This window comes from Schistocerca cancellata, chromosome 5 (genome assembly GCF_023864275.1).
Source record: "Schistocerca cancellata isolate TAMUIC-IGC-003103 chromosome 5, iqSchCanc2.1, whole genome shotgun sequence".
Classification (NCBI taxonomy): domain Eukaryota; kingdom Metazoa; phylum Arthropoda; class Insecta; order Orthoptera; family Acrididae; genus Schistocerca; species Schistocerca cancellata.
In genome coordinates, this window is record NC_064630.1 from 130,044,379 (window position 1) to 130,068,793 (window position 24,415).

The window sequence follows — 24,415 nt, forward strand, 5'->3', positions numbered from 1 at the left end:
ATAATGTGCAATAAAAATGTCAAGCTGCATTTAAAAAACAAACAACTACAGACACTCATGTAACAGATAATCCAAATAATGTTAGTAAATTTCTAATTTTAGTTTGATAAAATAATACTTCAAAACAATGCATATTACACAGTCTATTTTCACTGCAAGACTGAAGAAGCAGCAATAAGCACAAACAAATGTTACTTAATGAAAATAAAAATATACAAACACATACTCTTCCAATTTTCCGATGGTCCCTCTTGGCAGCCTCCTCCTGGAGCTTCTCCCATTCTTTAAGTTGCTTTGAATCAGGGAAAGAGATTCCGTAGACTCGTTGCAGTGACTCAGCCTCGCAGTTACCTTCCCAATACGTTGCAGAGTTCTGCAATGCCAATGATAAATAGATTAATGAATGTAAAATTTCTGAAGTCAAGTCATTGTTAGTGTAGACTAAATAACTAAAATCTATGTATTATCTATTGGTTCCTGTTGCAGGTTCTTTGGCCAAAGTTTGTTTGATGATTTTCCTTAGGTTTTGATAGCACTGTCAGAGGCGAACCCTTCTCTGCTGGTGGTGGACTAGAATCGAGCTCACAGCCAGAGATTATAAGTACCTGTCATCCCAGTGTCTGAATACTTTTCCATTGTCATTCCCTAGCTACTGAAATCCGTAAACATGGAAACAGTTTCAGCAAGCAAGAAGAAATTCTCCAGGTAAACAGATCATGGATTCCCATGCTGCAGTGAACATATATTGCTGATAGCAAGGGGAGAACCACAGCAGTAATGAACAGGCAAAAGCACTCAGACCTTGATGCGACAATTTCTGGCTGCGAACTTTTCTCCAGTCCACCACCAGCAATAGAGGGTGAACCTTTGACAATGCCAAGCCCCTCATGCTGGTGAAATGTCAGAAAAATCATTAAATAAACATCAGCTGAAGAACTTAAGACAGAAGCCAATAGGCTTCAACCATTTTATAACTAAAACCTATTACTAAATGATACCTTCTCTCACTGCAAAATATGATCCTTGTAATACTTTACATAAAAACTAAAAATCTAAACATGACACGCAGAGATTTCAACTACAAATGTACAGCCTCAGCTGCAAAAACAAGAAGTCATACTTAGGCTACATGTGTAGTCAAAATCATGTATTAAAATTTCATAATTACAGAACACACACTCAGGGACTGAGGAAAATGGAAGTATTGGAAAATAGTATGAAAATTTTCACAGAGAAGTGTTAATTTATCAGAATGCATGCCAAAGCCTTCACACTTGCCACTAGTGCTATTTTTGGATTGCTACATTATTTCAGGCAGCAACTTACTGGAAAAGTATCTTACTATTGATTTTTGATGACTTACTGACTCTCCCACGGCAACGATTATTATACATTGGGACATGAATATTTCACATGAACAGTAACACAAGAAATAATGGAAAACAAGTGATTTTATTGACATAATGTGATATCCCTCTCCATGAGGCTAGCTGCTGCAGCACCCGTATCAAGATTATTTTGAAGGAAAACAGTACCAGTTGCAAACATTATTGTTTAGTGACGCGTTTCATCTTTTCCGTACTACTTGTTTACATGTTCAACATCTTCAACTGAGTTAATCAATTTCACTACACTCTGTTTAAATGAACCCACATTCTGTCACCACCACACCTGTTGTTGTGTGTATAGAAGATACATGCCCTGTATAGCACGATCTTGATGTATGCTGATTTCACAGCACAACAGCAAACAAAAACTGATGACGCCCTAAAAATGCGAAACATCACATTAAACAATAATTTTTTCAACCAAGCCTGTTTTTCTTCAAAATAATATGAATCGGTTATTTTTAACAAAAAGTCACAAAAATTGACATTTTCCCAGTTTCAGTGCAAAAATTCCATAAATTTTGGGGCGTCACTTTACTACTTGCAACTGATAGTTATTTAATGTTGAGATTCGTCCTTGACTTTTTCTTGTTGGACTCTGATGCCCCAGATGTGACATGCTATTTTTCCAATTATTCTGGCGTCCTAAACTTACAAGTATTTTATGGCAATAAATGAATAGTAATATGTACTAATTTCAGCCTGCTTGACTATTTTTGAGTGTATACACTTTTTTTTCACACCTCAGCCACGTAGTTCTGAACCTGCTACATATGTCAGCAAATATAAGACCACATGGTGTGAGGAGGACTATGCGAGAGGCGTTCAACGAATTCGAAAGTAAAATTCTATGTACTGACTTGGCAGAAAATCGTAAGAAATTTTGGTCTTATTTCAAAGCGGTAGGTGGATCAAAACAAAATGTCCAGACACTCTGTGACCAAAACCGTACTGAAACAGAGGATGCAAGACTAAAGGCCGAAATACTAAATGTCTTTTTCCAAAGCTGTTTCACAGAGGAAGACTGCACTGTAGTTTCTTCTCTAGATTGTCGCACAGATGACAAAATGGTAGATATTGAAACAGATGACAGAGAGATAGAAAAACAGTTAAAATCAGTCAAAAGAGGAAAGGCCGCTGGACCTGATGGGATACCAGTTTGATTTTACAAAGAGTACGCGAAGGAACTTGCCCCCCTTCTTGCAGCGGTGTACTGTAGGTCTCTAGCGTTCCAAAAGATTGGAAAAGGGCACAGATCATCCCTGTTTTCAAGACGGGACATCGAACACATGTGCAGAACTATAGACCTATATCTCTAACGTCAATCAGTTGTAGAATTTTGGAACACGTATTATGTTTGAGTATAATGATTTTTCTGGAGACTAGAAATCTACTATGTAGGAATCAGCATGGGTTCTGAAAAAAACGACTGTGTGAAACCCAGCTCGCACTATTCGTCCATGAGACTCAGAGGGCCATAGACAAGGGTTCCCAGGAAGATGCCGTGTTTCTTGACTTCCGCAAGGCGTTTGATACAGTTTCCCACAGTCATTTAATGAATAAAGTAAGAGCATATGGACTATCAGACCAATTGTGTGATTGGATTGAAGAGTTCCTAGATAATACAACGCAGCATGTCATTCTCAATGGAGAGAAGTCTTCCGAACTAAGAGAGATTTCAGGTGTGCTGCAGGGGAGTGTCGTAGGACCGTTGCTATTCACAGACCTTGTGGATAACATCGGAAATTCACTGAGGCTTTTTGCGGATGATGCTGTAGTATATCGAGAGATTGCAACAATGGAAAATTGTACTAAAATGCAGGAGGAGCTGCAACTAATTGACACATGGTGCAGGGAATGGCAACTGAATCTCAACGTAGACAAATGTAATGTGCTGCGAATACATAGAAGGAAAGATCCTTTATCATTTACCTACAATATAGCAGGTCAGCAACTGGAAGCAGTTAATTCCATAAATTATCTGGGAGTAGGCATTAGGAGTGATTTAAAATGGAATGACCATATAAAATTAATCGTCGGTAAAGCAGGTGCCTACTGAGATTCATTGGAAAAACCCTAAGGAAATGTAGACCAAAAACAAAGGAAGTGGGTTACAGTACACTTGTTCGCCCACTGCTTGAATACTGCTCACTGGTGTGGGATCCGTACCAGATAGGGAATATAGAAGAGATAGAGAAGATCCAACGGAGAGCAGCGCACTTCGTTACGGGATCATTTAGTAATCGTGAAAGCATTACGGAGATGATAGATAAACTCCAGTGGATGACTCTGCAAGACAGACGCTCAGTAGCTCGGTACGGGATTTTGTTGACGTTTCGAGAACAAACCTTCACCGAGGAGTCAGGCAGTATATTGCTCCCTCCTACGTATATCTCGTGAGGAGACCATAAGGGTAAAATCAGAGAGATTAAGAGTCCACACAGAGGCATACCAACAATCTTTACTTCCATGAACTATACAAGACTGGAATAGAAGGGAGAACCGATAGAGGTACTCAAGGTACCCTCCGCCACACACTGTCAGGTGGCTTGCGGAGTATACATGTAGATGTAGATGCAGACTAGGGTGGTTGTGTTACTTCACCACCAGTGATTAAAGGTCAATTAACACAGGACATAATAGAATGGAATGTAACATCAAAATATTCCACAATGCTCTTCAAATGGTAACATACACACGGACATTAAACTTAGAAGACAGACTATCAACCGAAGAAGGTGGAACTTCACCGAAGTTTATTGGGAAGAAAGTTTTGATTCTGATGTCTGCCAGGATTTGGAGTTAATCTATTCTCATCAAGATGATATTATTAGCACTGGATTTTATGCTTCTTTGACTTCTTAATGCATGCTTTATTCATTGCTTTGTTTTCTGTGACATACCATAAAGGGCGTCATGTTTTTCCTTTGAGTACTCTCCAGCAAAAATAGTTTTCCATACCTACAGAAAGCAAGAATATGAATGTATAAAAGAAGTTTATATTTAGTTTTTTGATTCACCTGTGAAACAGTTTTGCTCTACTGATAAAGTTTCTTGGCATTATTCAGCAATTAGAAACAAGATGGAATACATAAAGTACGAAAAAAAGAATATACAGGGTGGTCCATTGATCGTGACCGGGCCAAATATCTCACGAAATAAGGGTCAAATGAAAAAACTACAAAGAACGATACTTGTCTAACTTGAAGGGGGAAACCAGATGGCGCTGCCATACGTCAAATGGATATCAACTGCGATCTTTTAAATAGGAACCCACATTTTTTATTACATATTCATGTAAGAAATATGAATGTTTTAGTTGGACCACTTTTTTCGCTTTGTGATAGATGGCGCTGTAATAGTCACAAACATATGACTCACAATTTTAGACGAACAGTTGGTAACAGGTAGGTTTTTAAAATTAAAATACAGAATGTAGGTATGTTCAAACATTTTATTTTGATTGTTCCAATGTGATACATGTACCTTTGTGAACTTATCATTTCTGAGAACGCATGCTGTTACAGCTTGCAATAAATGCTCAAAATAAAGTCCGTCAACCTCAATGCATTTGGCAGTAAGTGTAACGACATTCCTCTCAATGGCAAGTAGTTCGCCTTCCGTAATGTTCACACATACATTGACAATGCGCTGACGCCATGTTGTCAGGCTTTATCGGTGGATCACGATAGCAAATATCCTTCAACTTTCCCCACAGAAAGAAATCCAGGGACGTCAGATCCGGTGAACATGTGGGTCATGGTATGGTGCTTTGACGACCAATCCACTTGTCATGAAATATGCTATTCAGTACCGCTCCAAGCGCACGCGAGCTATGTGCCAAACATCCATCACGTTGGAAGTACATCGCCATTCTGTCATGCAGTGAAACATCTTGTAGAAACATTGGTAGAGCATTATGTAGGAAATCAGCATACATTGCACCATTTAGATTGCCACTGATAAAATGGGGGCCAATTATTCTTCCTCCCATAATGCCACACCATACATTAATTTGCCAAGGTCGCTGATGTCCACTTGTCGCAGCTGTCGTGGATTTGCCATTGCCCAATAGTGCATATTATGCCAGTTTACGTTACCGCTGTTGGTTAATGGCGCTTCGTCGCTAAATAGAACGCGTACAAAAAAATCTGTCATCGTCCCGCAATTTCTTGCATGTCCAGTGCAGAACTGTACACAACGTTCAAGGTCGGCACCATGCAATTCCTGGTGCATAGAAATATGGTACGGGTGCAATCGATGTTGATGTAGCATTCTCAACATCGAAATTTTTGAGATATCCGATTCTCACGCAATTTGTCTGCTACTGATGAGCGGATTAGCCACAACAGCAGCTAAAACACCTACTTGGGCATAATGATTTGTTGCAGGTCGTGGTTGACGTTACACATGTGGCTGAACACTTCCTGTTTACTTAAATAAGTAACTATCCGGCAAACGGTCCAGACACTTTGATGATGTCATCCAGAATACCGAGCAGCATACATAGCACAGCCCCGTTGGGCATTTTGATCACAATAGCCATACATCAACACAATATCAACCTATTCCTCAATTGGTAAACGGTCTATTTTAACACAGGTAATGTATCACGAAGCAAATACCGTCCGTACTGGCGGAATGTTATGTGATACCACGTAACTATACGTTTGTGACTATTGAAGCACCATCTAAAGCGAAAAAAGTGGTCCAACTAAAACATTGATATTTCTTTACGTACCACACGAATAGGCAATAAAAAATGGGGGTTCCTATTAAAAAAGAACGCAGTTGCTATCTGTTTGACCTATGGCAGCGCCATCTAGTGGGCCAACCATAGTGCCATCTGGTTTCCCCCTTAAAGCTAGACAAGTTTCGTTCTTTGTAGTTTTTTCATTTGATGCTTATTTTGTGAGATATTTGGCCCGGTCACCATCAATGGACCACCCTGTATATTGCCTAATAAATACTGTTTGTTGTGTGTGTAGGCATGTATGTACTACTAACACAAATATGTTGAACAATGGAAAATCCAGGATGGAATAATGACAGTATTATAAAAGGGATTGACTGCTACCCACCATATAGAGGAGATAGTGAGTTTCAGACAGGCACAACAAAAAAACTGCTATACATTTGAGTTTTTGGCCAAGAGGCCTTCTTTTTTTAAAAGAGAGAGAGAGAGAGAGAGAGAGAGAGAACACACACACTTTCAGACAAGCACAATTCAGATATGCGTTGGTCACAATCCAGCCTCAGTGGCCAGAGATGGTGGTTGTGTGTGTGTGTGTGTGTGTGTGTGTGTGTGTGTGTGGTCAAAAGCTCAAATGTACAACAGTGTTTTTGTTGTGCATGTCTGCAACTCAATGTCTCCTCTACATGGTGAACATCAATCTATCCTTTTCATAATACTGTAACAAATAAATGCTGATATTTTGAAATGGTTGTATGATACTTTCTCATTCTTTCAGTTTCCCAACAGTGTAGAATTTACCACATTATCTTTTATCAAGAATATCCATTAAGAATTTCGATTTTGATAATAATTAACACTACCAGCTCTGCTAGTTCCTTCATGGTGAGACTATTTGCAGACCATTTTGTAAGACTGTTAGTCCCTTACACATTCTCTTTCACCCACTCAGTACTGAACTAAGTGACATGACATCACATTTGCATTCCATCTACTGGGAATACATCAAGTGCAAAAACACAAATAAATATATCAACCCTTCGAAATGAATTACTGAAGATCACTTAGGCCATGATAGCTGCAGGAAAATAAGCTAAATCTAGTCGTAAATGATTATTTTTTGAAAGCGCTTTCAAAGTTGAACACCACAATAATTGACTTAAGAGATACTTTCCTGGACAGAAGAAAGAGAAAACATTTGTATTTGCAGTTTTTGAAAGAGGACAGGAGAAATTGACTGCTGCTTCATCTTCAGGTAATTGATATGCTGAAACACTCGGCTTCCCATAGCCACTTATGTCGCAGAATATTTTGAAGAAGGGCGAATACAAGAAAAATATTTGTGTAGGAACAAACTTTTGCACAGAGGTAGAAGAGAGTACTATGAAAAATGTACTAAAAATCCTGAGGGGTGAGATGTGAGTGTATGGGTGGTGGTGATGAGAGATTAGGGACAGCTTTTTAAATTTTTTTCTGGAATAAATAAAAAAAAACTGTGGCTTCTAGTAAAAATTCTTCCCCGTATGAGAATAGACTTCATCAAATAACCTACAAAAAAAAAAAAAAAGAAAAAAAAAAAAAAAAAAAAAAAAAAAAAAAAAAAAAAAAAAGGTGCTATTCATTTTTCCTTTAGGACTAATAATTTCTGCATTGCAGGAGACTGCAAAATTATTAAAAATAGTATTTTAACGGTATCAAATTAAGGTTTACTGTTAAATGAAGACATTTAAGAACGAATATTAAATATGCATACCAAAGCTAAGTCTAATATGAGGGGCAATCAAATGAAAACCAAACGCCCACCATGCCAGGACCACTGAATGATTCCAAACATTTTTCACAAACTGAAGAAAGGCATGCATGGATGTTGGTGTCAGTTGGATGAGCAAGTGCAAGAGTGGGTGCGGTTGTGGATCTGTCACCAGTCGACCGCATTCCACAAAACAGGAATTGGTCATGTCATCTCATCTCCCAGTGGAGTAAATGTTTTAATGTGTGTGATGATTACTTCTGTATGGAATCATCCCATGCTCCTGTTGTAGCGGGTCTCAGTTTTCATTTGACTGTCCCTACGAGTGAGAAGTAAGATGATGTCAAGAAGCTCCTGATAAGCTCCTAACTCCTCACAGTTATTAGTTTTCCATCCTCAGCTCCTGATAAGCTCCTAACTCCTCACAGTAATTAGTTTTCCATCCTCTCAGCAGAGCTATATCCCAGCCATAGGTAATAGCTCAACCATGGTTTTAAACATTGATAATTTATGCGGAATACTATTAATATAATTAGCACACTATGAAATATGAAGAATTTTAAAATTTCTGATTTATAAAACTCAACAACATTCAATTTCAATGCTAGGTTCCCTGAGATTTTATGAAAGACCTAAAATTCCCTGTGGTTCCTCCAATTTTCCCGGGTAAAATATAATTCCCTGATAATTCCAGATTTTCCAGAAGAAGCGTCACTCTGAATATATAAACTGAAAATAACTACAATATACAAGCATGAGCTATGTGAATAATGGCCTCTCTGTGAATTGAAAAGCAAGCTGTGCTTATGGTGGGGAAAGCAGCCTCTCCCAGAAAAACACTACAACTGCCGAACGGGACAACTAACAGTGCACAATAGTGCACAGAGATTTAAGCAGATTCTGTCCATAAGCACTCCTTGCGTTAATATTATTAGTAACTCACATCTGTATTTCATGTATTGTTAATTCATTCTGTGGAAAATAAGAACCACCAGAACAAGTCTGTGCATTGCATTTATAAGATGAGCTGCAGAAGGGTCAGTATAACAACGTTAAACACCCTGTAGTTGTGTCTCGTGATGTAGTGGGACAGAAATAGGGGGTGGGTGGTATTCGCCTGCTCTCTCTGCTGATGGTTTGTGGCAATATGGAGGAAGGAAAACAACATTATATTCTTTAGAAATTGTCTCTTTGGGACATGGGGCCTTAAACATCTCTTAAAGGTTTCTCAAGTTATTTTGGCACTGCTGTTGTACTCTTAAGTTTCCATCATCATTTACACACAAAAGTGTCCTCATACTTCCTTTACTTTTTTTTCCCCCCTGTTTAGCTTTTTTCCGTTAATGCAGAAAATTATATTACTGACTCAATTTCTCGAGTTACACTTTTGAAATATATAACAACATTTTTTTAAAACTATCCAACCAGCCATTCAATGCAGTAATATTTTTAACAATAATTTTCAGGTCAATTGCACATGCATTCTCTTGCAGTATGTTTCTGCTTGTAGGAATGGTGCCACTGGTCATTCCTTGAAAATATTTACCACATAGTTTAAACTACACATATGAATGTTGTTCTTTTTCGATACACAGCAATCATTAGCTTTGGCATTTAAGAATGCTTCCTAATTTTTTAGTATACCTCACATGTCGATGGTACTAAATCGTATTTCTTAATCATGTTGAAGAGTTTAATGTTACGATTGTCCCCAGCATCACAGATGATCATCAGCTTTTGCGAATCTGTAAGCTTTTTACATTTGCATGCCATAATTCCACAAAAGTAAAATAGATAACTTCAATGCTTCAACAAACAAACATTTTTCAAGTTTCATAGACTTGTGACAGTGACATCAGATCACATAACCTGAGTCATGTATTAGGGATGGAAACTGATTTCAGATTTGTTCAATACACTTTTGGTATCACTAAAAGTGAGGTCGACTGATTATGATCTATCACATGACACAAAGTACGACGTGTGCGAAATTTAAACAAACTGAAATCTCATTTGGACTTGTTAGGAATTGTGTATCTGGATTTTAATTTGCAGAATGTTTCATATTTATTTGTTAAAACTGGAATTTTTCTAAAAGTGAGGTTCATTAAAAGTGGAGAGGAATAACACTGTTCTTGTGCGAGATTCACTAGGACCGATACAAATATCCTTTAAAAAGGGGACTTCCTTAAAAGTAGATTCATTAATTCAGGGTTTTACTGTATATATAAGAAATCTTATAAAGACTGAGAGACAATATTATCTTCATTATTTTACAAACCTGTATCTGCAGTCTAATTATGTAACAAAATATACTGAAAGTCACCAATTTATAAGCACAACTTATTACCCCAACAGATCGTCACATACATTAACTTCCACCCATTCCCTAAGAGAGAGAAAGTTACCTTCCTGGCTATTCAGTTGAGACAATCATCTGAGCCCTAGCAATCAACCTCTACAAAATGCTCTAACTTTTGTCATAACACCTTTCAAGCTTAGTCATCAATCTCCCACCAAATATCTTGCCTTGGGGCTGGTAGGTTAGACTGTCTAGAAACAAATACATGAATTAATGTCAATGTATGATCTCTGTAATATATACCCTGAAATTAAGGCATAGCTAATCATAAGATTTGCCACACCACTAATGTTGTGTTCTCTTCACTGCTAAATCATTGGTATCCTATATCTAGCATTCAGCTCTTCTGCCTCAGGTAACCTACTGTTGCAGTGCAGCTGCTTTTCCAACTCCTGTGTTATTGGCTGGTAGTTCTGGCTGCAGAGTTGCATGTTTGGGAAACTGTGATGCGGATTCTGCAGCACTGCAATGTGCACGGAGTTGAGAATGCTTACTCAACAGGAATTTTCCTCATTACTTCCGTACAGTGCTTTGATGTCAGTGGTCCAGGAGCTGTCCCTGGCAGGAGGATGGGACAGTCATGGTGAGCAGTGATGTTTATGCATGTTGTCTTGGCAGCATGGTGCAAAAGACCACGCCAGGTGGGAGAGTACCACCAGTGTCCTGTGACAAATGTCCTGCATCAAACACTGGATCCCTAGAGACTGGGTGGAGTGTCAGGTGATGGCACCTACTGGGCAGCCTCATTTAAGCAGATTCAGTTCAGAGCCTAGAAACATCTGGGGATAACTGATGGCTCATAGGTGAGTGACTTTGTCCATTTGTTGATACTGTTTGATGGTGCTGCACCCTTTAACAACCAAGTCTACTTTTGGTTAAACAGTTTTGCAGGGTGCTGTGACAGCAGTATTCCAGTACCATTTACAGAATTACATGGGTGGCTGTCCCGCATATCCCGCGGGCGGTGCTCCTGGTATCTTTAATGGATTCTCAATACTTTTTGAGGAATGCAATTTCTGAATTTTGTTGTTCACTTTGGATTATTTTATACTTTTACTATCATCTGTTATGAATGGTTTATTTCATAACAGTGCTGAGAGTACAAAAGTTATTGTGATATAGTGTTTTCATAGGATAGATTGATATAATGTGGATTTGACTTGTAGACAAATGTTCCCAGTGCTAGAGATGTCCAAAATAAAAGGGGCCATGTCTTATAAACAACATACATTCATTCGTTTATTGTAAATATAGAATAGTCAATTATTATCATGGCTTCTCTTACAACCTGGCGTGAGAGAAGGAAGGACATGGTCGACTTTCGCAACTGCCATACGGACCACATTTGGGAGCTGATTATACCTCTTTCGTCTGACACTCTTTCTGTTGCATTTCCCTGGTAGGCTTGCACCACTTGATGAATTTCTCTATTGCTGTGACAATGATAACCAAAAGAGCTTGGTACTTGTCTTCTGCAACTCCTTTAATCAAATGTGAGATTTTGTTGGCCTCTCTCACATTCGGATTCACAATGTTGTAAAGGACCAAAACATTCAGTATGTACGACTATGTCGTTTCACTATGATGTTGGGCCCAGTTCTTCAGTTGTTTTTCTGCTAAGCACACTTGCTACTGATTGTTGCTAAATGTTTTCTTCAGTTTGGCCTCGAATCCATTCCAGCAATTGAGCTTCTCTCTGTTGCTGCTCTTGAACCACTGTTGGGCTGTGCCATCCAAGTAAAAGTACACATTTCTCATGTCAAACTCCCCCCCCCCCCGATGTATTTTTGTATTTGGTGACTCGACCAAATCCAGCCATTTCGTCGAGTCCTGACCAGCATCTCCAGGGAACACTGATGTACAGCTGACTTGGAATCCACTGAGCACTGTGGAAATGATGTACTAATTGTAATCTAGATCCTGTCCATGTAAGAGACAGCTTTTACTTTGCCTAATAAGAACCAGAGTGATGTAGATGTTTTGAAGTACACAGTATCGCCACTAAACAATGTCACATTGTAACCCCACACTAGTCCAAATTCGAAAGAATTGTCATCAATGAAATAAAATACTTAGTACTAAAAGCATATTTATTATGAATGTCAGTGTACAACCAGAACAGAACTGACATCCTGGATGGAGAGTGCAGCTATTTATAAAAACATTGAATTTTCCAGAATACACAAACATAATGTACTTCAAGGACCTTCCAGAAATGACAAATACTAAGTAACAAATAATTGCTGGTGGATTTGAACTGGTGACCTACAGCATGCCAGCCAGTGATATTAATTGTTAGATTCACACTTTATACACCATAGCTCATGGCAATGTTCTTAAATGATATCACATTTGCCACTGATGATACTATTTATTATAATGTCCACAGTTGAAATATCTGTTTTTAACTCAGTTCCATGTGATTAAGGTGCTGAAAACCAAGCAGTTTTCAACATTAGTAAAGCAGCAGAAATTGTAATAAATAGTAGAATAGATGAAATTCAACAAGAATGTAATTCCAAAACAAAGGCATCCATGTACTATCATATTCATTAAATCCTTGGCACATTCTGTAAAAAACTAGTCTCCCAAGAATTCAGTGCATTTGATAACTTCTGCATGTCATCAAAACAGAAGACAAGTGACATGTGAGCATAGTAGGAGGAGAGGTGGGAGGCTGGGGGAACTGAAGGTCACTTTTTCATGTTTTTTCTTTAGCAACTCAAAAACCACTACACCTAGTGAAAACGTTTCCCATTTCAAAATTTCAAGGGATGATAAAATAGCAGATTATTAAAAGCACTGTTTTAATGGTGTGAAATTAATGTTTATCGTTAAATGAAATGGTTTAAGAACAAGTATTAAATGTGTCTACCCCATGTAAGTGCAGTAAACTGTATTAATGGATACATTGTATTTTAGGGGGGACTGGAGGAGGGGGACGAAAGTAGATGTGAGACGGAACAGTGGGCATTATACCCTTTGTTAAACCTTAACCTACCATTAGGCCTCAGAGGACCATCCATGATGTTTAATATCTTCTCTATTAGTAACTATACATTTTATTTTAATGAAATTTTATGACTTTTTCTAATTTGTCAGGTTAGTCATAATTTGGGAAAAAAAATTATAAAAATTTACCTATGCTTGGTGTTATAGCGTTGGTGCACATTTCCTCCCATACGGGCCTCGCAGGCCTGTGTGGTTAGAAACAATTTTTCAACATCCTGATGTCTGTTTGCGCAGTATCTGTTATGTCATTTGCCACTGTTGACTCATGCTGTTAACCTTTCAGAGTACAACAGTCCTCCTTGTGATATGCACATGTATTTTCGTGTATTACTTCACAACAGTTGTCTGGTCTACAAACTGAAAATGTTATGGAGAAGAGGACTATCAGATGAGGAGATTAGGAAATTGTGGGAGCAGTCTTCTGATTCTGAAAACTTGCCTAGTGAATGTGAATCTTCCAATGATGATGACAATAATGAGGTACACATTGCTGAAAAACCAAAACTGCATCAATACAACGATCATGGAGAATCCCTTTATGAAGATGGATAAGAACAATTTAGTACAATTTCTGCTGAGTGTGAATTACTGTTCTCTTATAATAGGATTGAACTATTGGCGACAGCTCCGTAAGCTGGAATTTCTGGTAGGCAGAGCAAAAAGGATGTACTGAAAGTAAAACAGGGACCTACATAATTATTCGATTAGGAGCTTTGATAATGAAGAATATTGTTTTATGTTGTTCTTTCATGTAGCCCTCACTGACAAAGTATGTGGACCACCAAGGAAGGTGGAATCGTTTACGAGGACGGGTTGGATACAGATATGTAGGAAATGAAAAAGTTTCTTGGTATTCTGGCCCTGACTGGCATTGACAAGTCAAGAAATGAAGATATCTGTCAGCTTTGGAGTGTCGAGAATGGCTGACCACTGTTCAATGACATTATGTCTCTCAACACTTCCTTGCTACCCTGAGGGTGTTGCGCTTTGACAATGCAGAAGCCAGACATGAACATAGGCATCAAGTGACAAATTGGAACCAATCAGACAAGTTTTTGAGACGTGGGAAATTATCCTTAGGAATGCCTACATTCCAGGATAGTGCGTGACTGTGGATGAACAGTTGGTCACATTTCGAGGTTGCTACCCACGTTGACAATACATCCCATTAAAATCTGGGAGATACAGAATAAATTCCTGGGCAATTTGTGACAGTGCAGAAAGCCACTGCTTGAGGATGAAAGCATGTTTGGGGAAGGAGGAAGAAACCAGAGCCGTGCGATTAGGAAAGAATTTTGTGAAAACCCTGGTGATTGAAATGGAAAAGTCTGGACGTAATATCACCTGTGATAATTTTTTTACATCTCTTGATTTAGCTCATTATTTGTTGTCAAACGATCAGACACTAGTCGGTAAAAACAAAGGTGAAATGCCTGCCGATTTTATTACACATAAAGGATGTGAAGTATATTTTACATTATTCGGTGTTCACCCAGATGTAACAATAGCTTCTTATGTTCCTGAGACAACTAAAGTTGTTACCGTCTTTATATCTTTTCACGACCAACCAACAGTGTCACCATGATCCATGTAAGTATAATGAATGCATACATAATTTGGATGATTCTGGCTAAAAAACAGAGAGAGAGAGAGAGAGAGAGAGAGAGAGAGAGAGGAGATTGGACATTCGTTATCAATTTGGGAATCACCTAGCACAGATAGAGATGTCAATGAATTCATTAGTAGCACCACATCCAGAAAGGGCAGCGACACCAGCAGCGAAGAAAAGATGATGATGTGCATATTGTATAGAGAAGAAAGATCAAAAAAGTCAATTACATGTTATAAGTGCACAAAACTTGTGTGCTCGGGACATTCTGTTGTTGTCTGTACACTTTGCACAAATTTGCAATAAGAATAAAAGCTACTAAAAGTATAAAAATAGTGTTTTTTAAAACGTAAACTTAAATAAATAAAATCATTTTGTTGTTATTGTTGTTGTGGTCTTCAGTCCTGAGACTGGTTTGATGCAGCTCTCCATGCTACTCTATCCTGTGCAGGCTGCTTCATCTCTCAGTACGTACTGCAGCCTACATCCTTCTGAATCTGCTTAGTGTATTCATCTCTTGGTCTCCCTCTACGATTTTTACCCTCCACGCTGCCCTCCAATACTAAATTGGTGATCCCTTAATGCCTTCGCGCATGCCCTACCAACCGATCCCTCCTTCTATTCAAGTTGTGCCACAAACTCCACTTCTCCCCAATTCTATTCACTACCTCCTCATTAGTTATGTGATTACCCATCTAATCTTAAGCATTCTTCTGTAGCACCACATTTTGAAAGATTCTATTCTTTTCTTGTCCAAACTATTTATCGTCATGTTTCACTTCCATACATGGCTACACTCCATACAAATACTTTCAGAAATGACTTCCTGACACTTAAATCTATACTCGATGTTAACAAATTTCTCTTCTTCAGAAACACTTTCCTTGCCATTTCCAGTCTGCATTTTATATCCTCCCTACTTTGACCATCATCAGTTATTTTGCTCCCCAAATACCAAAACTCCTTTACTCCTTTAAGTGTCTCATTTCCTAATCTAATTCCCTCAGCATCACCCGAGTTAACTTGACTACATTCCATTATCCTCGTTTTGCTTTTGTTGATGTTTATATTATATCCTCCTTTCAAGACTATGTCCATTCCGTTCAGCTGCTCTTCCAGGTCCTATGCTGTCTCTGACAGAATTACAATGTCATTGGCGAACCTCAAAGTTTTTATTTCTCCTCCATGGATTTTAATTCCAACTCCGAATTTTTCTTTTGTTTCCTTCACTGTTTGCTCAATATTCAGATTGAATAACATTGGGGAAAGGCTACAAACCTGTCTCTCTCCCTTCTCAACCACTGCTTCGCTTTCGTGTCCCTCGACTCTTATAACTGCCATTTGGTTTCTGTAAAATTGTAAATAGCCTTTCTCTCCCTGTATTTTACCCCTGCCACCTTCAGAATTTGTCAAAAGCTTTCTTTAAGTCTACAAATGCTAGAAATGTAGGTTTGCCTTTTCTTAATTTAGCTTCTAAGATAAGCCGTAGGGTCATTATTGCCTCACGTGTTCCGACATTTCTACGGAATCCAAAAATTATTTTAAGGTATTTGTTATCTCAAAAGTTGTTCACATCATAAGTAGTCAAAATAGTGTCAATCTATGTCAATTTAAACAACTGGTAGGCAATGCTATACATATTTTCTTGTAAGCAGAGGATTACAACCAAATAAAAAGTAGCTGTCGTACAGAACTCTATTTCATTCCTTGAGAGGAAGGGAGTGATAAGACTCGGCATTCTACAGGCTATGCATATGTTTGCTGCTGCCTGGAATAGTGGAAAACAGCAGATTGTGTTAAACTGTTACACATAGGCTGGCTGTGATACATCAGTTGCTGCTGAAGACAAAAGCATTCCAGAAGAAGGATGGAGTTATTGTGATGAGTTCCATATCTGCGACTGATGCAAGTGAAATGTGTGAAACTATTGTGAAGGAACACTGGCGGTGGTAGTGTGGCTGTAGTGGTGCAAAGGAAGCCGTTTCACAAAGTTTTGCTGCTGCTATGCAAGGCATTGTTACTGTCAGGTATTTCTTTTCCTCTTTTAATGTAGATGAATTACTTCTAACTTAAATTAACCAGCTATACCAACAACCTCTTTCATGACCATACGCTGGGAGGACAAAGCAAATAAGTCTCTTTTTATATTTTCTAAATCAAAAGGATGCATATCACCTAAACAGGCTTGAATTTTGATTCTGGATCAATCTTTCCATGTAGTCTGGGAAAATCCCCATTTGAGGAAAACCCCTGCTTAAGGAAAAATATTCAGGTCCCTAGAGATTCATTAAAAAAGGCATTTTACTGTATTTTTAAGAGCTGACAAATATAATCAGATGCTTCTCACATACAAATATCACTGTAGTTGAACCAGTCTGCTGGAAAAATCTTAGTGACTCCTCTCCTGACTGCCTTCAAAAGTACTGACCACCACTGGTGGTGGTGTATATACACACTTCTTACAGTCCATTTACACATTCCTCAAAGTGCAAAACAAAGCGTTTGCTAAAGCAAAAGGGAAAAGTCGCACGTGGTTAGATGGGCCACAAAGTGCATGTCAGTCGACTCTATGGTATGGTCATGGCGTCCAGTGCTAAAAGCAAATCAGCAATTGTTTTCTCTGCTACATTATATACTGTGGCAGTGAGTAACATGAAAAGAAGAAAAAAGTCATTATGGATGAAAAAATGGATGAGAAGATGAGTGGAGAGAGGAAGCTTGACAGTTCTTTGGAAAGAACTACTTCTGACGGACAATTACTCTTTTTGAAACTCACTGATGCTGCGTGAGGTTAATTACTGATTCCCACTAGACCTAGTGCAACAGAAATTAATGTGGCAGGACTTTTCGATGAGAAAAGTGATTACTTATCTTGAGAAGTTATCGGCTACTGTAAGATTCAATGCCGCTGGTGAATTGAAACCTGTCAAAAGAACTTTACTGTTGGTATGTAAACATCCTCACTGTCAGCACCCCTTCTTCTTGAGGTCTCAATGACACTTGTTTTTGGCAGTACTGTGAACAGAGAGTTTTTATTTTCTTTCACTCTTTTCTGCAGCCTACATTCTTTTAACATACAGCACATTTGATTTAATTTTGTATTATGTTTGTTGCTGTTGTGAAAATCTTGATTTCTGATGTCAACAAACTATTGTGTTCTTTGCACTGAGTTGCCCTATTCTTCTTGATATCACATTGTCAGTGCAATGCAGGAGCTGTGAAGTACACAGCTGCAGATGTCTTCCCCACCTGAAAGCATACCCATGAGCGAACGGTTCAGGCTTCTATTGGCAGCGTTCATATATAACTGGATGCGCTTTCATGTGCAGATATAGATTTGCCTTTGGCTCAGAGGAAAACACAGCTGCAGTGTCGGGATAACGATTTTAGGCATTCTGAGCAGCTCAGCGCACTCATGTTGTTCATTAAAAGGGAATGTGTAAATGGGCACATAAGGACAGTGATGAAGACTTCTGATCTATTCATCATTTTTTTCAGCCTATATATATATATATATATATATTGGCGCTATCTTTAGTTTTACATTAGTTCAGCAAGGCTCAGGAACAATGTCCCGTCTGAGATCGTGGCCAAGTGTACAAAGGAAATGTTATTTCAGTATAATTTTACAAACTGGTGACAAACCCAACAACACCAGGAAAGCAGCATAAATCACTTAATAAAGGCAAAGCCTTCAGTCTATATTGTATATCAGTCCGGTTCCTTACAAAGTATGCTGATACAATAGCTCCATATTTAGCAATCATATACAACCACTTGCTCGTCGAAAGATCGGTACCTTAAGACTGGAAAGTTGCACAAGTAACACCAATACTCAAGAAAGGAAATGGGACTGATTATTTTCAAGTTTAGGACAGTAATATGCTGCATTACAAACTCATATCTCTAAAGTCAATTTGCAGTAAGATTTTGGAATATATACTGTGTTTGAACATTATGAATTATCTCGAAGAAAATGATATATAAACAAACAGCCAATATGGATTCAGAAAAATCATTCTTGTGAAACACAACTAACTCTTTATTCTCACAAAGTAATGAGTGCTGCAGACAGGAGATGTCGAATTGATTCCATATTTTTTTGATTTCCAGGAGGATTTTGACACTGTTCCTCACAAGAGACTTCCAATCAAATTGTTTGTTTATGGAGTATTGCTTCATTTGGGCAACTGGATTCATGACTTCCTGTTAGAGAGGTCACAGTTCATAGTATATGAAGGAAAGTCACTGAGTAAAATAGAAGTAATATCCGGCATTCTCCAAGGAAGTGTTATAGGCACTCTGCTGTTCCTGATCTCCATAAGCGATTTAGGAGACAACCTAAGTAGCCTTCTTAAGATTGTTTGTGGATAATGCTGCCATTTACTGTCTATAAATCTCAGATGATCAAAACAAATTGCAAAACAATTTAAACAAGATACCCGTATGGTGCAAAAAGTGGTAGCTGACTCTAAATAATGAAGGGTATGAAGTCATACACATGAGTACTAAAAGGAATCTGCTAAATTTACGTTACATGATAAATCACACAAATCTAAAGGCTGTAAATTCAACTAAATACTAGACTCTATAATTACAAATACCATCAACTGGAATGAACACATAGGCAATGTTGTGGCTAAAAGAAAATAAATACTTATTTATTGGCACAACACTTAGAAAATGCAATAGCGGTACACCATGCTTGTCCACCCTCTTCTGGAGGTGGTGTGCAATCTGCATCAGATAGGATCAATGGAGGACATCGAAAACGTTCAAAGAAGCTAACCTAACCTAACCTAAGTTTGTTTTGTGCTATCACAAAATAGGGGAGAGAGTTCCACAGATATGATACACGAATTGGGGTCACAATCATTAAAACAAAGGCATTTTTCATTGTGGCAGGATCTGCACATGAAATTTTGATCACCAACTTTCTCCTCAGAGTGTGAAAATATTTTGTTAGCACCCACCAACATTGGGCGGAATGATGATCATAATAAAATAAGAGAAACTGGGGCTCACACAGAGAGACTGGAGTGTCCATTTTTCCTGCGCATTTTTTGAGCGTGGGACTGTAGAGAAATAGCTTGAAGGTAGTTCGATGAACCCCCTGTCAGGCACTTAACTGTGAATTTTAGAATAATTGTGCAGAGTAGGTGTAGATGTAGATGTACTATGTTATAGTCCAGTCAACAAAGGAAGATTAGGGCAAAAATTCGTGTAGTTGCAAACTTTTGCATAATGGTTAATGAACAAAGTAGTAAAAATCCTGACCGGTGGAGTGGTGTGGAGGAGGGACGTTTTAAGGTAACTTTTTTAGGTCTTCCTCAAATAACTCGAAAACTATAGCTGCTAATGAAAGTGTTTCCCAGTAGAAAATCAAACTACATTAAATTTCCTACAAAAAAGGCCCTGTTCATTTTTTCTCAAGAACAAATAGTTTCCGCATTGTGAGGGACGTAAAAACATCATAGATCATTAAAAATACTGCTATAATGGTATAAAATTGATGTTTATCTTTAAATGCAGTGGGTTAACGACAAATATTACATGTGTGTACTATGTCTAAGTGCAGTAGAGCCATATTAAGGATAAATAGTGCTCCTCATATGTAACAGGATTGGAAGGGGGGGGGGGAGGAGGAGGAGGAGGAGGAGGAGGAGGAGGAGGTTAGAAGCACATGAGAATATAGGTGGTTGGATGGAGTTCATGCACTTCCCTCCTTGGTAGGTTTGCATATTGAAGATGGAGTAGGTGATTCCCCGCTCTACCTACCCCACTTCATCTCAAGGAGCAACTACAAGGTGTTTCACGAAGTTGTACCAACCCCCACAGTGCCCCATGAAGCACTGGCAACACAGTGTGCAGACATGTTCAGGGGATGTTTTTTCCCACACAATGTGTTAACACTATATGGAATGCAAATATGAGTTACTAATAATACTAACACACAATACTCTTATGGACAGAACATGCTTAAATCTCTGCACATTGTTCTACATTGCTACAGGGGAGATTGATCCTTAGTCATCCTATGTGGCAGCTGCAGTATTCTTCTGGGAAAGGCAACTTGCTCCACCATGAGCACTGCTCTGTTTTCAGTTTACTGACAGATTATACCTTCCCAGAATTTCCAGTCCAGTTCTCTTCTGCAAAGAGACAAAATAACTTCACTTAGCGCATGTTTAGGTAGTGTACCTATTTTCAGTTTATTAACCGAGTACTTTCTGCACATGTTAAGTGAGTTTTTATGTAAAATACATTCCTCTAAATGATGGCTTAGAATGTTTAATTTGTAAATGTGATTATGCCAGTGATCTATGATGTGCTGGTGGGAAAGGGATTGGATTGATATATGTGACACCTTGCTGCTTTCTATCGTTAACAGCATATTGCAAAGCCATGCAATTATGTTTTAGTCACTCTGCGGTGTATTAATGAATGACCATTTCGTTTGCAATTAACTGTGTTACTGGTAGGCTGCATAAATCTTTTTCGTCAGAGAATTGCTGGCACTTTTAGAGCTGGTTGCACCACGTGCAGTCAAGATAGGTTTGTCTATGTCTGATGGAATGGGACTGATCATTTTCAGCTCTAGGACAGTAATCTGCTGTGATGCATTGCTTGACTTATGTTGAAATATCTGAAGTTCTGTAATACCTAGGTGATCTTCTTCTGTTGTATCAGGAAGCAATTTAAGTGTCTGGGCCTCTTCAGATGTTGGGAGAACTGAGACTGGGGTGATGAACTGGACACTCCTCATGTTGTGAAAAGTATACCAGACAGAAGTTGTGGTGACAATGAGATGGACATTGTCGAGAACATATTGACAGCAAGTTACACTTGGGTAGGCTCTTCAGTGTGGTAGACAGTTGACAGCTCAGTGGTTAAGCTTTTCTACCTAAGAGTTCACTTAACACCTGCAAATGAGAACTCACTTCACTGTATGAACACGAACTCAGTAATGTTGTTTTATCCATTCACATAACAGACCTGGACATGAAATACTGGGGAGCTGTAGTCTGTGTGTAAATTGAAAGCTCACAATGGAGGAAGTGTACTTTTCCTGAAAGAACACTACAGCTGCCATATAGGCTGACTAAGAATCAACTTCCCCTATAGCAGTGTGTAGACATTTATATAGATTCTGTCCATAGCATTTCTTGTATTTGTGTTATTAGTAACTCACATTTCTCCTCCATGTAGTGTTAACACATTTTGTGGAAAGTAAACATCCCCAGGCATGTCAGTGCACTGAGTTGCTGGTGATTCGTAAGGCGCTCTCTGCAGGGTCAGCGTAACTTTGTGAGACACCCCGTAGTTGCTTCTTATGACTCAGTGGGGTATCACCTGCTCCTCCTTCAATTTGCTGACCTACCAAAGAGAGAAGGGCATGACACAGTCTGGTAACTTAGCTTCCCTCACACTTCTACCCCACAGATGGCCCCCTTCACCTTGTTATATACCTGGAACACAATTTATCTCTTAATATGGCTCTACTGCACTTAGACATGGTACACACATTTACTATTTGTTGTTAATCCACTTTATTTAAAGATAAACATTAATTTTATACCATTAAAACAACATTTTTATTTATCTGAGATTTTTCCATTCCCTTGAACACAGAAACTGTTTTTGTGGGAAATTTAATGTAGTTTAATTTTCTACTGATAAACAGTCTAGAAACCAAAGTTTTTGAGTTATTCGAGAAAAACTTTAAAAAAAAAAGTCCTTTAAATGCCTCCCCCTCTCCCCTACCCCCAACAATCACACCCCACCAGTAAGGATTTATAATATGATCTTCAGGACACTCCCTTCTAGCACTATGCAAAAATTTGCAACTACATGATCTTTTCTTCTACTCTACCTGTTTTGGTCTTCATTGACTGGGCTATTAGGAGAGTTTACACATTCACACACTGCTGTTTATTGTTAATTTCAAATGCTACAACTTTCATCATTAATTACGAATAAGAGTCTCATTTCAAATGCTTTGGTGTCGTTATAGAATTAAAACAAAGAGAATGGCACCAAAGTGAGAGATTATGATGGAGATATTAAAATAATATAGTTCAACAGTGCTCACCTTAGTGACCTTGAAAGCTTTCACTTTGCCAGTATGCCTCACATGTGGTCCACGACATAGATCAATGAGAGGCCCACAGCGATATACTGTAGTAGTTGGTGTCTGGACCTTCTCTTTTAGAATTCTTACTTTGAATGGATTATACTGTAAGGAAAGCAAAAAGAAATATACAAGAAGTTCTCATACACACACACACACACACACACACACACACACACACACACACACACACACACACACAATTTCAGATATATGCACAAATGCACAGAAGGCCTGTAATATAAACAATGTACTAATATGACCAAAATACAGTCAGTCTTGGTTGCAGGGAGGTATTTATTATTTATTTATTGCCTGATTCAGTCATCTTCAGAGTGTCTGAATATTAGATGGTATTAGGTACAAGGGATACTGAGCATACAGTACAACCCAGCACATAACTGATCTTGTCAAATATTTCGAAACATTGTGAGGTGTTCTCTCTAAGGCACACAATGCAGTCCAATGTATCAAAAAGAGTACCAGGTACATGTAGGTCTGTCAACATGCAAATATGTTGGAGGCTACATACACAGTGATCATGTGCATAGCCTGAATATGAGCATGTCTCTGTAAGAACACTGCACAATGTCTCCAAGTAATTGATGAGTGCAATCATTTGCTGGGATATTCTGTATGCTCGATATCCCATGTACCTAACACAATTTAATATTCTGGCACTATGAAGATGCCTGAATCAGGCGAAACAGGTCACTGGCAAATAAATAATAAATACAGATGGATCCAGAAAAATGTAGACATGATGTATTGTTACAATTTTGTGCAGTAGCGCTGGCCATTGTGTTCTCAACAGACCTTGGCATGCATTTTACAGCATATGACAGTGCAGCAATGAATGAAGCAAGACTGTCATTTGAGCAACATGTTGAAGTGGTACTGGAAGTATGAAAACATGATGTAAATGCAACAGAAATGGCATAATGTGTACGGCATTTGGCCACCAACATGAACAACAATTTAATGTATTTGGGATAAATTTGAAGCTGATGGTACTGTTCAGGATGCGCATAAGCAGAGGTCTGGCTGACCAAAACTATCAAGTCCAGCTCCCAGAGCTGCTAAGTTGCAACATTTTACTAGGCCATCTCAAAAATCTGGAAGCAGGGTGCAAGTGATAGTGGGGTAAGCCAATCAAGTGTACCACAAATCCTGAAGGTTGAAAATGGGAAGTATACATTCTAAGATCGCTTCACGCTAAGAACAAGGACAACTCAGATTGAAGGATGGAGTACTTGGAGTGGTTTGAAGGCATGCCTCGTGAGGATGAACAATTTGAGGGCACAATTCAAACTGAACGGTACTGTAAAATGCCACAAATGGATGTATTGGGCTTCTGAAAATCCTCACCATCGCGTGGACAAACAGGTGTGGTGTGGTCTGTCATTGCACAGTTTGATTGGCCCATTCTTCTTTGAAGATACCATAACTGATGACATGCATCTTAATATG

General features: G+C 38.5%; 1 protein-coding gene across 4 annotated transcripts in view; it reads right to left on the reverse strand.

The window, feature by feature from the left end:
• Positions 1-24,415, reverse strand: part of LOC126188233 (threonine--tRNA ligase 1, cytoplasmic) — a 161,670-nt gene that overhangs the window by 38,571 nt on the left and 98,684 nt on the right. For all 4 annotated transcript variants that reach the window (XM_049929789.1, XM_049929787.1, XM_049929786.1 and 1 more), the window contains 2 exons: positions 22,907-23,050; positions 227-373 (listed from right to left, as the gene is read on the reverse strand). In XM_049929789.1, coding sequence (XP_049785746.1) covers positions 227-373; positions 22,907-23,050 — 291 coding nt within the window. The remainder of the gene's footprint in view (positions 1-226; positions 374-22,906; positions 23,051-24,415) is intronic.